The 17,487-nt window shown below is 33.7% G+C and overlaps 1 protein-coding gene across 1 annotated transcript; it reads right to left on the reverse strand.

Moving 5' to 3' along the window:
* Positions 1 to 3,472: 3,472 nt before the first annotated feature.
* On the reverse strand, positions 3,473 to 16,478 carry LOC133324067 (uncharacterized). Its single transcript, XM_061532953.1, has 3 exons — positions 16,331 to 16,478; positions 4,381 to 4,531; positions 3,473 to 3,989 (listed from the first exon to the last, which is right to left on the reverse strand). Exons 1-3 carry the CDS (start codon positions 16,476 to 16,478, stop codon positions 3,473 to 3,475), a joined length of 816 nt encoding a protein of 271 aa, XP_061388937.1.
* Positions 16,479 to 17,487: the final 1,009 nt, after the last annotated feature.

Raw genomic sequence — 17,487 nt, forward strand, 5'->3', positions numbered from 1 at the left:
CTTCCATATATAGTTTCGTCCGATTTTATGTTAAAGATTCACAAAAGTTCCTATAAATCTTTCAATTTGGACGAAATTTGGTATAGCATACAGGATTGAGCCTGGAATGATGTGTGCTGAGTTTCGTGAAAATCGGTTCAGATTAAGATATATATATTTCCGTCAGATTTAATGTAAATAATGTACCAAAGTTCTAATATTGCATAGATCGATTGATTTTAAGTAATTGACGAAACAAGGAACCCATATATGGTTGATAGGAACAAAACGTACTGAAATTAATATAACCCAACCTGTGACAAGTTTTGTTGAAATCGGTTCATATTTGGATATAAATTCCACATATATTTTCGTCCGATTTTAAGTAAACGGTGCAAATGGTGTTTGTCAAATTGACATGAAATTTTGCACAACGCACAAAATTGAGCATAGAATAACGTAGTTGGGTTTTCTAGAAGTACAGACATAGCCCAACGGCCCAACATTTGTCCCATTGTAAGAAACAAATGACATGCAAATAGATTGATATATTTTGATTCACATAAATATCACATATTTTAGTTCATCCAATTTCATGTTAATTGTTCTGGTGAAGATAGTGGTGAAGGGTATCATATAGTCGGCCCCGTCCGACTTTACTACTTTCCTTACTGGTTTTTATGTGTATATGGGTGGTTTTTGGGGTCGAAAAATTCATTTCTGATCTTTATTAATACCTATGGCCTTTGTCAGAAGGCGTTTCATACATATTATAATTATTTTTCGTCTCTTTTCTGAGAAGCATTACAAGTTTTTTGGTAAAATTGATCAAAAATGGAATCAAAATGATGTTATAGGGAAAACATTATTTTTTGAAAAGTGGGAGACTCAAAAATCGAGATAGACCTATGGTTTCTTCACCAAAGTTGCTTAGAATTGTTCATAGAATTATCTTAGGGACTGTATGTAATCGAAATTTTCGGCCCGCCCTAATATATATATATATATATATATATTAAATAGTTTGATAACCCAAATATTTTCACAACATGTAGCCACAATGCATCTCTATTAATGTGTTATATCTTTATATTTTTCTTTCATATTTCAAATACCTACCGCACTGAATTTTTCGTATTACGAATATTGCACATATTATTTTAAAAATAATTTTATTTTTAAACATTTTTTTATTCAAAAAAAATTATATTATTATTTAGGTCTTTCTCAATTGTATAATTAAATTTTTGCCAGCATGCGGTGATATTTATATTTATGCCTTTTTATTTTTTATGTGTAAATAACAAACGAGCGAATGAATATCCGCTTTGTTGTGAAATCCATAGAACACTGACTTGAAAAAACCCAACAGAATTTATAATAAACCTCCGGACTAGAATTGAGATGAACAATAACACTATGGAGACAGCATTGAAGATACGAATACGTGGTATAAACCCAAGGGTTATCAGCAAAATCATGGATGACTTATGATCATCTGTTCCTACAAGTTTTTTTGCATATGTTTGTAACAGGCAAAAGGAAAGGAGATAGAACCATAGTTCTTTTTGAGAATATGCATAGAATCACTTTCTGAGTCGATTTATGCATATCCGTCCGTCTGTTGATTTTAAATTGTAAACAAAGTACAGGTTGCATTCTTAATCTGATTTGGATGAAATTTGGCACAAATCACTTATTTGGCCCAAAGACGAACCCTATTGCAATTCGGTTCAGATTTATATATAGCTCCCATATATAGTTTCGTCCGATTTTAGCTAAATGGTGCACCAAACTCACAAGGAATATCCGATTGAGACAAAATATTGCGCATCGTACTAAAATAGGTCCAGTTTAATGTCTGAGAAGTTTTGTGGAAATAGGTTAAGATTAAGATATAGCTCACATATATACTTTCGTCCGATTTTATGTAAATGGTGCACCAAACTACCAATATTTGTCCAACTGAGACAACAACAACGGTTAAACTATTAGGTCCAAATTTACATATATAAAGAAACAATTTTGCTCTATTTCATACAAACAGAGCAAAGAATCCAAGTCTCCCCGATTGACATGGATTTTTCATAAATTTCAAAATGGTATGTGTTTTTAATATATTCAAATATCTATGTGGGTCACATATTTAACTTCGCTCGATTCTATTTCAAAGGATATTGTATTGTATATTAGCTTCTCTTGTATGTACCCAAAGTGGTGAAGGGTATCATATAGTCGGCCCCGACTTTTGAACTTTCCTTACTGTTTTTTATTATAGGGATGACAACCCCTGACGAGTACATTAAGAAAACAGATGGTCAAATTCGCCATAAGTCCAAATTTGTAGTTATGGAGTAATGTGTTTTTGCTGGACAAAATTTGGGTAGCTCCAAAAACCAAAACACCCTTTCAGACGACAAGTCTTCTCAGACTATTTTCCGACTCCAAATAATATATTTCCGGCTCTTTGGTTTCACAAATTTCTCAGCTTGATTTTTTGGAGATCACAAACTTAAAAATAAACAGAAAAAAAGACAGCGAAGAAGAATTTGAAGCCTGAAAATAGCCCGGGAAGCAATGTCGCCTGAAATAATTAATTTATAAAGATGTGGGAGTGCCCTCCAGAATAAAGAATACGCACCGAAATATTGAATTTAATAGCAGCCAATTAGGTTGGAACTCCCCAGAATACCGAAATATTTATGATGGAGCGTTATATTGGGGATACGCTAAAACGTGGTCAAATATTGATAATATTTGGTAGGAAGATTTGCTATATTGTGAGAACCCCCCATATCAAATTACAGCTAGTTAGGTTGAAAAATGTGCCCAAAAGCTTTAAAATACTGAATATTGGGATATACCCTTTTATGAGGGCTACTCTAAATAATGAACCAATATTCGTAATTTTTAGTAGGAAGATTCTTAACCCAGTGATAATAGCAATGTAGGTGCATATTGAATATTGCGAGCTCTATTGTGATTTCAACAGACAGACAGATAATCTATATACTTCATAGGTTCTCAGGTGAATACTTTGAGGTGTTGCAAACGGAATAACAGATTTCATAGACACTCCCCCTTGTGGTGCAGGGTATAATCACATTTATTGAGTTTTGTTGAAATTGGTTCAGATGTAATCAGAACTCATACATATGTTTTCGTCCGATTTCCTTAAAAAAATGCCTCGAAAACTTTTGTCACATTCAGATGCCATTTTAGACAGCGAGCTGTGTTGCAGCGTGTCAGATGACGGGTGTAAACTTTACTTTAAATCAATTAGAATTTACATGGTTCCTTTTGAAAATATGCATAGAATCACTTTTTAAGTCGATTTATGCATGTCTGTCCGTGTTAAATTGTAAACATAAAATAATGATAAATGCAATTGATAATATGGATTTTTATTTTTATTTTTTATATAACTTCAAATAAGTGCAAATAAGTCTTGTGTGCTGTTTAGAAAAATATATACTTTCTCTATTTGGAATTATTAATCATTCTGAAAGAGTTGTTGATCATTACTAATTTCTTTGGAGAATATTTCATACAAATCCGAACGCATGAATTTGGGATTTGTCACTGGCACGTAACCAGAGCGCTTGCATTCATTTTCTGTTCCCGGAGTGGAACTAATAATGCCCAATAAATAGAATAGCTCCTCTCGTTTTGGAATATCGACTCTTAGTTTCTGAGCAAATGCTCCACCACTGTCACCACGACAAATGCCCTCACTGTAATCATTGTGCAGGCAGAGTTTATCCTCGGACAAAGTTTCGCCTATAGATTTTTCTTGGATGCATTCATAGTATCCTTGGGTGGTCATAGATACTCGTTCAAATTTATTATTTAATTCATTGTAACCGGTTACAATGCCGGTAATGTTTGTTGGTACAATATCACTGGCGGTTCTTGTATAATGTTTAAAACATATCGCTGATACATTTTCATTATAAATGAATTTGATGATGGCAATATCTGCGAAATTTTTAGTTCGTATACCTTGGAAACTGCAAAAAATGTAATATTAATATTAAAATTTAAATTTAAAATGGTATGTCCGACGAATATTTAGAGATATTCTATATGAAAATACATCTTCAATACAGTCGAGTAGGAAGTAAAAATGCAGAAAATATGCAGAGTATTAGCTGAAGAAATCTATTGTCAATACCGAACTCGAATAATGTCCGCATTATGATATAATATAAAACGTCGGCCATAAATACCATCCCGTGGTAATCGGTGTTATAATTTTGTGGACTGTATTAAATTTGAATTAAACCAAATAAAAATACGGGAATGTTAAGAAAGCGCGAACGTTTCCCAATGCTGTTTCTCAAACAAATAAAAATTAATTTCTAGCAACCGATTCTAAAAAAATATATATATTTTGCTTACTCTGCAGACGCGATAAACATTACGGCCTTTCTCATTTGAACTTGATTTTCCTGAATGTCGTCAAATGATTTCCTTTCCGTCTCAGCAACGAATTTAAATTTATCCGGATGTTCCAATCGCTTCAATTTGTTATTCCAAAAACAATGAGCAGCTACAAGAAAAGGACAAAATATATAAAAAATGTTTCGATAACAATTAAATGATAAAAAATTTGAACATACCTGATATAAGAACTCGTGGTGAGATTATTGAACCACCACATATAAACTGTAATTTATTCTCAACCAACTTTTTTTTCGAACGTTCCCACGCCTCACTTTCCCACCCCTGCCGACCGAGGGGGCGATCTCCCCTTTCGTAGGGATCGCGTACACACCATAATCCGCATCATGGTGGAATGTGAGAAGGGAATAGAAAACCAGCTACAGAATCTACTCCAACAGCCAGTTTATTATTAAGTTGCACTACTCATTTAAAAATACAACTATATTAGATTTTATAAATTCAACATTCTTGCTAAAATCTACGTTAGAGAATTAAAATCAATACAAATTTTACTGAGTGGATGTCCCATAGAATAATTTGTGCGATGAAAATCTACATGTAATAGTTGATAATATTGCATATTGAGGATCCCATACAACAGAACCATATTCTAATATAGGTCTAACAAGAGACGTGTATAGTTGTTTTGTTATATAAGGATCCGAGAATTCTTTGGCCCAACGTTTTATAAAACTTAATACACCATATGCTTTATTTACCATAGAAATAACATGATTGTTAAAGTTTAACTTTGGATCCATTAAAATACCAAGATCCACGAATGTTTCAACTGTTGATAAAACCGAACCGTTAATATTGTATTGCCTCGCCAATGAAGAATTTCTAGAATAGAAAAACACATATGTTTACATTTGTTCAAATTTAAATCCATACAATTTAATCTGCACCACTGAAAAAGGTTATTTAAATCATTTTGGAGTAAAATGGATTGTTTCTCAGAATTATGGGTAATGAATAACTTGACATCATCTGCATACATTAACAATTTAGAATGTACTACAGAAGTTGGCAAATCATTTATAAACAATAGAAAAAGAACCGGTCCGAGGTGACTTCCTTGTGGAACACCTGAAGGTACGTTAATCGATTTTGAGAGACATCCTTCAAACAAAACTAGCTGTGATCTATTTTGTAAGTAAGATGATATCCATTTGACTAAGTTTATACTGAAACCCATATTATCTAATTTATATAATAAGAGTTCATGGTTAACCCTATCAAAAGCTTTACTAAAATCTGTATAAATGGTATCAGTTTGATTTCGCTGAACAAATCCCTTTATTACAATTGAAGTAAACTCTATAAGATTTGTTATAGTTGAAAGACCACTACGAAAGCCATGTTGATATGGACTTAAAATGGATTTAATTTTGTGAGAAATAACAGCAGTAATTAATTTTTCAAACAATTTTGGGATATCACTTAATTTTGCAATTCCTCTGTAGTTTGAGACGTTTGATAGACTACCAGACTTGTGCAACGGTACTATAAAAGATTTCTTCCATATAGTGGGAAAATAACCAAAATTTAAGGAATGATTAAATAGCAACGTAAGAGGCGTTGCTAAAGTGTTAGAACAATATTTGAGAATTATGCTAGGTATACCATCTGGACCTGGAAGTTTAATTGGTTTTAGAGTACGTAAATTTTTAGCAACATCTTGACTTTGTAAAAAAGGCATATATATTTGATCTATTTTGGATAGCTCATAAGGATAAGAGTTCTTTTATTACATGAATGGCGTCAGAAAATGATACTCTGTTATATAAATTATTATAAATTTCACATAAAGCGCGAAGTGGATTAGTTAGTTCATAATTATGTCTAACTAGGGATAAGTTAAGAGGTAAATAATTACTTGTTCTACGGGAGGGAATTAAATTTTATTTCACCGGTTAAAAAGTTTGAGTCAATTTGTCCACGTAACAATTTTATTATAAATATTGCTCTAAGCATTAATCGCCTTCTTGCTAGAGCTGGAAGATCAATCAGTTTCAGACGGTTAACGTACGTTGGAAGTGCTTCAAATGGATTCCAAGGTTGACCCCTAAGAGCAAATAAAAGAAACTGGGTTTGAACCGATACTATTTTATTAGAATATTTTTTATAAAATGGGAAATTAGAATTTTTTATAAAATGGGCTCCAAAGTACACAGCCGTATTCCAATGTGGGTCGAACAAGGCTAATGAATAGACGTTTAATTATATAATTGTTCACAAGGTTTTCGTTCCTGATCGAATGTACCATCTGATAGGCATTTCAAAATTTGACGGTTACTGCTCGATTCGAATCTAGATGTTCGTTTGCGTCTATATCCAGAGGCACAAAGAACTTCAATTTTACTGCCTACAGGTATACCATATCTATAAAGGGACGGTTCCACCAAATGACCGCTGGGAGTATATACGTTGTATATCGTTGAGAGACCCTCCAACATCCGGGTTCCACAAACCACTGTATAATGAAACGTGTATAATTAACAAATTAATAAAACACGGAAATTTGTAATTAAAATATACACCTATAATTGTATTGATTGTTGAAAGGTTAATCTAAAAAAAATAAACTGATATAACTATCTGTTCATTTTTTTAATAATCTTTTTTTAGTCGTTTTTATACCCTCCACCACACTGTGTACAGGGTATTATGTCTTTGTGCGTATGTTTGTAACAGGCAAAAGGAAACGAGATAGACACATGGTTCCTTTTGAGAATATGCATAGAATCTCGTTCTAGTCGATTTATGCATGTCCGTCCGTCTGTCCGTCTGTAGATGTTAAATTGTAAACAAAGTACAGGTCGCATTTATGATCCGAATTGGATGAAATTTGGCACAGCTCCTTTGTTTGGCCCAAGAAAGAATCCTATTGAAATTGGGAAAAATCGGTTCAGATTAAGATGTAGCTCCCATATATATTTTCGTCCGATTTAGGGTAAATGGGGCACCAAGGTCTTTCGATTTGCACGAAAATTGGCACAGCGTAATGAATAAGGTCTAGAATGATGTGTGCAAAGTTTCGTGAAAATCGGTTCAGATTTAGATATAGCTCCCATATATATCTTCGTCCTATTTAAGGTAAATTGTGTACCAAAGTCCCTATATATCTTTCGATTTGCACGAAATTTGGCACAGCGTAATGAATAAGGTCTAGAATGATGTATGCTAAGTTTCGTGAAAATCGGTTCAGATTCAGATATAGCTTCCATATATATTTTCGTCCGATTTAAGGTAAATTGTGTACCAAAGTCCCTATATATCTTTCGATTTGCACGAAATTTGGCACAGCGTAATGAATAAGGTCTAGAATTATGTATGCCAAGTTTCGTGAAAATCGGTTCAGATTTAGATATAGCTCTCATATATATCTTCGTCCTATTTAAGGTAAATTGTGTACCAAAGTCCCTATATATCTTTCGATTTGCACGGAATTTGGCACAGCGTAATGAATAAGGTCTAGAATGATGTATGCTAAGTTTCGTGAAAATCGGTTCAGATTCAGATATAGCTTCCATATATATTTTCGTCCGTTAATCAGTACAAATTTAGATTTAGCTCCCATATATAGCTTCGCCCGATTTTAGGTAAATAGTCCACTAAAGTCCCTGGAAATCTTTTGGTATAGCGTACTGAATTAAGTCTAGAATGATGTGTGCAAAGTTTCGTGACAATCGGTCCAGATTTGGATATAGCTCCCATATATATTTTCACCCGATTGTAGGTAATTGGTGTACCAAAGACCCTATATATCTTTCGATTTGCACGAAATTGGGCACAGCGTACTGACATTTGGGTCTGTAATAATTTGTGCTAAGTTTCATGAAAATCGGTTCAGATTTAGATATAGCTCCCATATATATTTTCACCCGATTGTAGGTAATTGGTGCACCAAAGTCCCTGGAAATCTTTTCATTTGCACGAATTTTGGCATAGCGTACTGAATTAAGTCTAGAATGATGTTGCAAAGTTTCGTGAAAATCGGTTCAGATTTAGATATAGCTCCCATATATATTTTCGTCCGATTTCATGTAATTGGTGCACCAAAGTCCCTATATATCTTTCGATTTGCACGAATTTTGGTATAGGGTACGTTGGTCAGCTAAGTACTTCGCGTTGTTACAAGAGACATTTGGGTTTGAAAGGTTTTTTGTATAGAAGCAATAGCTTCTGGGGAGAATATCCCAACAAAAATCTAAGGGAACTGATGAGGATCAGTGGCGTGATCCGAAACTATAGTCTTCCCTGCCTTACCCCTCGGCAATCAATGCCATACATTCCCCATTAATAAATAGTTATTTTTTATAAAAACAAAATACAAATGGTATCCCAAATAAACCGCCAACACTACTGAAGTACTGAATTATGTCTAAAATGATGTTGCTAAGCTGGATACATATGTGGAATATACCCAAAGTGGTGAAGGGTATCATATAGTCGGCCCAGCCCAACTTTACTACTTTCCTTACTGGTTTTTTTTAAATCCACGCTCTAAGCTCTATTGATGCTAGTACCAATCGCCTAGAAGTTATATTCGTGCTATAAATAATATTTAAATTCTCTATGTGTGTAGCTCTGTAGATTCTACACATAATATTTTAAAAGATCCCCGCAGTTTGGTCCCCGACAACATACAAATTAAAAATCTAACCATATATCCATATTGGTCTTGAACAAATAATCGGGAAGTTTCCCCCATTATATGGGGGCTAGGCCTAAATGCGAGCCGATATATTTCATTCTCGAAAATAAAAAGTCTAATTATGCCTTCCTCAAATATGAGATGAGTAGATGGTTAAGTTTAAAAAAATGTATTATATTAATATAAATAACTATAATTTTTTATATGTTTAATAGAAAACACATAGAAAAGCATAACTAATCGTGAAAGTGTATTAGAACTAAGGACAATATTTAATATTCATTAAGCTCACTAGAATATATAACTTCATTACTCTTAATGTATTGCGTATATATTAAATGTGTTGCATATTAAAAATATATATACAAATTACGTGTATGTTCGTTATCGCAAAACTCAAAAACTACTGCACCGATTTTGACCAAATTTTATTTGCAGGCTCTATGGTGCGTGAGGAGTGTTTCTGTGTAGTTTGAAGTTCATCCGACAGATGGCGCAATATTTAGTTGTTTTGTGCTTTTGCACCGTAACTCAAGAACCACTGCACAGAATTTGACCAAACTTTATGTATATGCTCTATGGGGTGTGAGGAGTATTTCTGTTTAATTTTAAGTTCGTATAGTTTCTTTGCGTTTTGCCCGATTAGAGATTTGGTGCATACATAACCTGTTTTCGTGAATAGCGCGTGGGATTCAAACGAAAAAAAAACTTATTAAATTGAAGTAAAATTAATTTAAATCTACTTAAAAAATTATGTAAACAACTTATAGTAACTCATCAATTTGAGAATGGAGGGACCGATTTGACTAAAAATTTCTTTCATTTATCTTTAATTGAAGTGGAAATCGGTAGGTATCATTATATGAGGGCTAGGCCCAAAGCGGCCTATTGTTCTTATGTAGTTCATAATCGAACCTTAAGTTCTAGTCTTTTGTCTAGATATCCTCCGCATGCGAAATGATTACAACAGAGTCTTGGAACCAAAACACGGAACAAATCAAATAACTATTTTTATATAAAAAGGGATTTATATCGGGACTACCACAAAATTCGATTGAAAAACGCGCTAATAAAACCCAAAATACCGAAAATTGGGGTACCCTTATATGGGAGCTATGCCAAAACGTTAGCCAATATACCTCACCTTTGAACTTGGCCTGCCTGCAGACAAAAGACAACACTATGTAAAATTTCAGCACCCTATCTCAATTCCTTTAGAAGATGATTACAATAGACGGACGGACATGGCTAGATCGTCTTAGAATTTTACTCTTATCAAGAATATATACAGTGGCGAGCAGAAACGAGTACATGTTTGAATTTTGGACACTTTTTACGTCATAAAAATAAAACTAAAAAAGCTATTTCAAAAATGTTAGTTGCATTTTATTGGGTATTTTGTACTAAACAAAACAACTCAAATTTAAAAATCTTTCTCTTAAAAATAACTAAGAAAAAATAAAGAAAACGAAATTAACCCCAATGTACTCACTTTTGCACGTCTGAATTTTTTTTAATAATGTGTATAAAAGGAATTTAAAATCACGTTTTTTTAAATCTTTTTTTGGTTTTCATTAGTTTTTTTAAGAAAATATATAAGTTTTACATCATTTAAGTCCCGTTTACTAAAAAGTTGTACAAAGTTTTGAACAAAAATCTAATAAATAACTAATAATAATAATTCATGAAGAAATATATATAATAACCACTGAAGAGGACATTCGGAAAAATCTGTTCTACCCTGGAAATTGCAAGGGACTTAAATTGTGTCAATTATTGGTCATGTGGGTACAAAAACGGTGTTCCGTTGTTCCCAAACCTCAAATTAGAGGTCGTACACCGCTTATAAGATGTGTGGACCCACGTCTAATGATAAGGGAAATGTAATTTGATAAGTTTTAACACCAAAATATGCTTCGTAAGTACTCGTCAAACCTGATAGTCATTGAACGGCGTGAAGAGCCCTTCCCGACATTGGATATAGCAGCATTAAAAAATGACTATAAACCTGTATTATAGGAAAAAACTGCAAAATAAGGGTAAAGACTTTTCAACTAGACCAAAAGTTGAACTGTGGCCGACTGGAAACGTGTGATCGGGTCTGACGAATCCAAATTCAATCGTTTTCAATCCGACGATAAGCATTATTGGTGATGAAAACTAATTCAAAAGCCCCATGTGAAGCACGGTTGAGGAATTGCCATGGTGTGCGTAGGCTTTAACTTGTGGGTCCTGGACCGATGTTAAAAAAAATTGACAATATAATAATAAAAGAAGTCCATTTAGATCATTGTAGAGTCATATCAGTCAGTTTAGGTAGCTAAGTACGCCTATTCTGTAGAAGAACTTATTATGTGCAGGACGGTGATCAAAGATATACGTCAAAATTCGTGAGAGAATAACTTCGTGAGCAAAATTTTGAATTAACACAGTGGTCAGCACACAGCTTCGACATCAATTCGAACGATAATTTGGAGCCAATCGCAAAGAGGGAGGTGGGACAGTAACAATCAGCCCCTAATAATTTAGACGAACTTTGGTAGTGGATCTGAGGTGATTGGAAGAATAATTCCAATGAAATTTTACTAAAATTGGTTGAAAATATGTCAAATTGCATAAATGATACATTAAAAATATAAAACTACGGTATAATTAATAAAAATATTCAAATTCTGCAAATTTGTTCAAAAGTGCAAAAGTGAGTACATTGGGGTTGATTTACTTTTCTCAGTTTTTTCTTAGAAATTAAAGAGTTAAATTCTTTAACTTTAGGTTGATTTGTTAGGTACGAAATACATTATAAAATACAACCAAAATTTTGGAATTTGCTTTTATATTTTTATTTTTATGACGTAAAAAGTGTCCAATGTACAAGCATGTACTCATTTCTGCTCGTCACTGTATATATATATATGAATATTTCGATGAGTTACAAACGGAATGACAAAATTAATGTACCCTCCATACTTTAGTGGAGGGTATAAAAACGAAGCTGAATTACAGAGAATTTTGTTGAAAAAGGAGCCTATCCGAAAAAGAGAACCTTTATTTATAAATAATAGTGGATATATTTGGTACCCAATAATAACCCAAAGTACCTAGCAAAATCGATTGTAAAACGAACGTTAAATCAGTGGAATTTTTATCACATAACATATCTTGACATTTAGGAACACCCAAACATAATAGACCTCCCAAATGTAATGTCTTATTATTTTGTATACACTCGAAATAAACGACATCCCATAGACCAACGGAATCTCCAGGTTCCAATGTTTTATTCCCAGTGATGTGCCTTCGTGCAGTGACATCAACTAGGTCTAATGAGATGCGACACCTTTCGCCGTCATCAACTACTGCTGGCGTATTAGTATTTCGTTTGACGGGGCCATTGCAACGTTTCGGTATACAATCGCGATTATTACAGGTCCATTGCCTTTTGCCACCATCTGTCAATACTGATGATATGTGCATTGCAACAAAAATATATTAATATATTCGACATTAATAAAATAAGTATATAATGTTATTATACCCTACACAACTATGTTGTCAGTTTGTAACACCGTGAAATATTGGTCCTAGACCCACCTTTAAGTATACCGATCGTCATATCTCGACTAGCTGAGTCGATCTAGACATGTGTGTCCGTCCGTCTGTCCATTATAATTTGTAAACACGATACAGGCCACAGTTATGGACCAATCTTCACGAAATTTTGCATGTAGGATGGGTTCTGGCCAATGAAGACCCCTATTGTTTTTGGGAAAGATCGGTTAATATTTAGGGGATGAAATGGACCAAATACTAAATTTTTGTCGATTTTTCTGGTCGCTACAGAGGCCGCAATAATGGCCCGAACATCGCGAAATTTTATATGGAGAAGGGGATCGGGCCAAAGAATAAACATGCCTGTTTTCATAAAGATCGGTCAATATTTAGCGGGTGAAATGGACCCTGAGTTTTGTGTGAAAAATGACAATGTTTGTATTCTATAGCGTATATATTTACCCCTGAATGACATAGACCCGAGAAGTTTATATTATATCCAAGAGGAGTGGTTGACCTTTAAATTAATACCAATTATATTGTTGTACGTGCTCGGACGTGGGAGTTACACGTAAATATTAACAGGTATCTCTGTATTCGTATATTATGTAGTAACCCATTATCACTCTAGAGAGCGGAACTATAGCGCTGATCGCTTTGAAATGTTCCATGAGGTTCCAGTTATGGTCAAGGACAACGCCTATAATTTTCGGTGATGATCAGATAATAATTTTGGAATGAAGTGGACCGAAAACTTAATTTTTGTGTTATTTTCGAGTCGATCTATAGACCACAAATGAAAGCCGAACATCACAACACAACCCACGGTGACTGGAATCTGGACAATAGCTGTACTGAATACTCGTAATATGCGGAAAATATGTCAGTGTGAGGAAGAGGTGCTGTTTACCTCTAATCGGGCAAGAGGGTGCAAATATCACGAAATATTGCCCAGGCTGGGAATAAACATCCGCAGAAAATTTGAGTTCCGTGGTAGTTGCGTAAGGTATCGTATGGTCGCCCCGTCCGACTATACTGCTCCGCTCACTGGTTTCATAATATGAATGTAGTCGTTTGAAAGATTTACTTGCTTCTCAAAATATTCTACATAATGTAGCAGACCCTTTTGGATTTCCTAAAGAATGTGTAAATGTCAAAAATTTTAGAAAATATATTTCGAATCTTTGAAGCTGCATTTGAACTTAATTTTAAAAATGTGAAAAGAACAATGAATGTATACCGCAAAAATGAATTGAATTGAATTGATTTAAAAATCTTCTGTACTCCATTATAATTACCTGACATGTTAGACGCACCGTAATATTCTTTAGATACCTTGTCAAAAAGCAGATGAGACTGTATATGTATAGCTTCATCCGCTAAAATCGATACGAGTTTTTCACTTCTTTAACAATAGACTTCTGCTGGCAGGTACTTGAAATGAAAATATAGGGAGCATAGCAAAAAGTGGACCTATACTGACATTTCTATAAAGCGATTATTTAAACCGTAATGTACACGAAATACAAATTTAAACAATTTTTAATGGATATTTATACCCTCAGCCTTATGACTAATGAGGGTTTATACATTTTGATACGGTGAAAATGTGCCTAATCGAAATGTTGGTTCTAGATCCCATGATTCTTTGGATCAAATCCATATCAGAAAATTTCGATTCCATTCAAACTTTGCACATCTTATTATTTCTTCAAAACTTAGTTTAAGTTCGAAGATGGGGAATATCGATCCGCTCCTTCTGGTACATCCGCACTAAATGGTCAAAATTGGGCAAAAAATTAATTGTATAATATCATTCGAACGGACTATCCTATTTGAACCAAACTATGTTCAACCTATTATCTTAACCAAGCCAATATCAAGTAGGAATATGAGATACATTAGTCCACTCCTTCAGGTAGCTTCCCCACAAAGGGACAATATTTATAAATCCAATATCAGGCGAATGGAAAGTCCGTTTTGAACCAAACTTTGCACAACCTATTATATTTATGCCACGGCAACGCTGACTAACACTTTTTATGCTTGATTTCCTAAAAACACCAAAAAGTGGACCGACATTGGCGACGCATGGTAGAGTGGAACATCCCAAAAATACTGCAATTTAAAGGGCACACTTATATGAGGCCATGACCAACGTACCCAGGATTTATTTCGGGGGGTTGGGTGGAAGCTGATGTTTCAATACGAATACCTTAATCGGGACCAATGTTGATTACATCATTTAGAAATTACAGAACATTTGTAGCTATCATTATATGGTGTGCTATATTATTTGGGGACTGATATAGCTCTATTTCGAAAATAAATTTTTGCATAAGAATACATTTCTGTACGATAAATTAAAAAAAAAATCCCAAAAATCGGTAGGTATCATTATATGAGGGCTAGCCTATAGTTCATATGTAGTTCATAATCGAACCTAAAGTTCTAGCCTTTTGTCTAGATATCCTCCGCATGCGAAATAATTACAACAGAGTCTTGGAACCAAAACGCGGAACAAATCAAATAACTATTTTTATAAAAAAAAGGATTTATATGGGGACTACCACAAAATTCGATTGAAAAACGCGCTAATAAACCCCAAAATACCGAAAATTGGGGTACCCTTATATGGGAGCTATGCCAAAACGTTAGCCAATATACCTCACCTTCGAACTTGGCCTGCCTGCAGACAAAAGACAACACTATGTAAAATTTCAGCACCCTATCTCAATTCCTTTAGAAGATGATTACAATAGACGGACGGACATGGCTAGAACCTTTATTTATAAATAATAGTGGATAGATTTGGTACCCAATAATAACCCAAAGTACCTAGCAAAATCGATTGTAAAACGAACGTTAAATCAGTGGAATTTTTATCACATAACATATCTTGACATTTAGGAACACCCAAACATAATAGACCTCCAAAATATAATGTCTTATTATTTTGTATACACTCGAAATAAACGACATCCCATAGACCAACGAAATCTCCAGGTTCCAATGTTTTATTCCCAGTTATGTGCCTTCGTGCAGTGACATCAACTAGGTCTAATGAGATGCGACACCTTTCGCCGTCATCAATTACTGCTGGCGTATTAGTATTTCGTTTGACGGGGCCATTGCAACGTTTTTGAATCCGTATATAATCGCGATTATTACAGGCCCATTGCCTTTTGCCACCATCTGTCAATACTGATGATATGTGCATTGCAACAAATAAATAATGTTATTCGAATTTGCTATAAAATTAATTAAGAATGCATGTGGTACCAGGTACTTCCGCAGCGGGAGTGCCCAGGATGTCTCGTCCAATTTTTTTATACAATTAATTTATTTATATATTTCTTTAACATTTCAAATAGCCTACGCACGGAATTCTTCGTATCACGAATATTGCACATATTATTTTAAAAATGACTTTAGTTTTGAACATTCTAATCAGAATTAGAATTGTGTTGAACAAAAATACTGAGGAATCATCATTAAAGATACGATTGATGATTGGTCCCTTGGTCATTGAAAGAATCATAATAATCAAACTAAGGCTTTTATTAGCCTTTGAAAAATCTTTATAAAATCCACTTATGTGATCCTTGGAAAATAGACTTTAAATTTCGGTACTTTAAAACAATAATATAAAAAATGCCAACATTAAATCTCTAGAATTGTTATCACTCCACTTACCTTGACATTTAGGAATTGTTTCATTAAATTCTCCGCCCAAACATAATAAGGTTCCCATATATATTGTCTTATTACTTTGTATACATTCGAAATGAACGGGTTCCCATTGGTCAACGAAATCTCCAGGTTCCAATGTTGTATTCCGCATTATGTGCCTTCGTGCAGTGACACCTATTAGGTCCAATGGGATACGACACCTTTCGCCATCATCAACCATTGCATTTGTGTTCCGTTTGACGGGGCCATTAACAGGTTTTTCTATCGGTATACAATCGCAATCAGGCAATAAAAAACTATAAAAAATTGATATATTCAAAATTACTGTAAGAAGTATATAGAACTGAATACAATCGGAAATGTTTGTGGTATCAAAGACCTACCCAGCTGAATTTTATGTCTGAATTTTTTTTCCATACCACATATATATATATATATTTATATATATATATATATATATATATATTTTATATATATATATATATATATATATATTATATATTTAAAAATAATTTTAGTTTTGAACATTTTTAATGATGCCAATTTTTATTTTTATTTATTTTTTTTTTAATTTTAATAATTATTATGATATTTTTTTATATATAATTTTTATTTTCTTCAATGTCTTATAGCAAACGAGCGAATGAATATCCGCTTTCTTGTGAAATCCACAGAACACTGATTTAAAAGAAACTCCCAACTGCATTTATAACAAACCTCCGAACTAGAATTGAGATGAACAAAACACTATGGAAACAGCATTAAAGATAAGAATACGTGGTATAAACCCCGTTGGGATTTTACAAAGGTTATCAGCGAAATCGTAGGTGACTGATGCTCATCTGTTCCTGCAAGTATCTGCAATTAATTGATATTGTGTATTTACGATTTTGGTACCTTCCACAATAGTATGGAGATTATATTTTTTAATCGATGTAATCGATATAAAATACAATGACGACTCCGACGTGTCCGTTGCAATAAACGAATTGAAATAGATCCCGAAAATTTTGCATTGAGCTTTGTTTTATCGGCAGGCACGTACATTTCTAACGGCACACCCCAAAATAGTCGGTTCTTTTCTAACCAATCAGCCTGTTGCTTGTTATTTTGAATTATTACACCGTACAACAAGATTTTGGTTTAATTATGCCCTTCAC

The sequence above is a fragment of the Musca vetustissima genome, unplaced genomic scaffold (assembly GCF_032173495.1).
Source record: "Musca vetustissima isolate MV318-11 ecotype Yass unplaced genomic scaffold, APGP_CSIRO_Mvet_v1 utg1398, whole genome shotgun sequence".
Classification (NCBI taxonomy): domain Eukaryota; kingdom Metazoa; phylum Arthropoda; class Insecta; order Diptera; family Muscidae; genus Musca; species Musca vetustissima.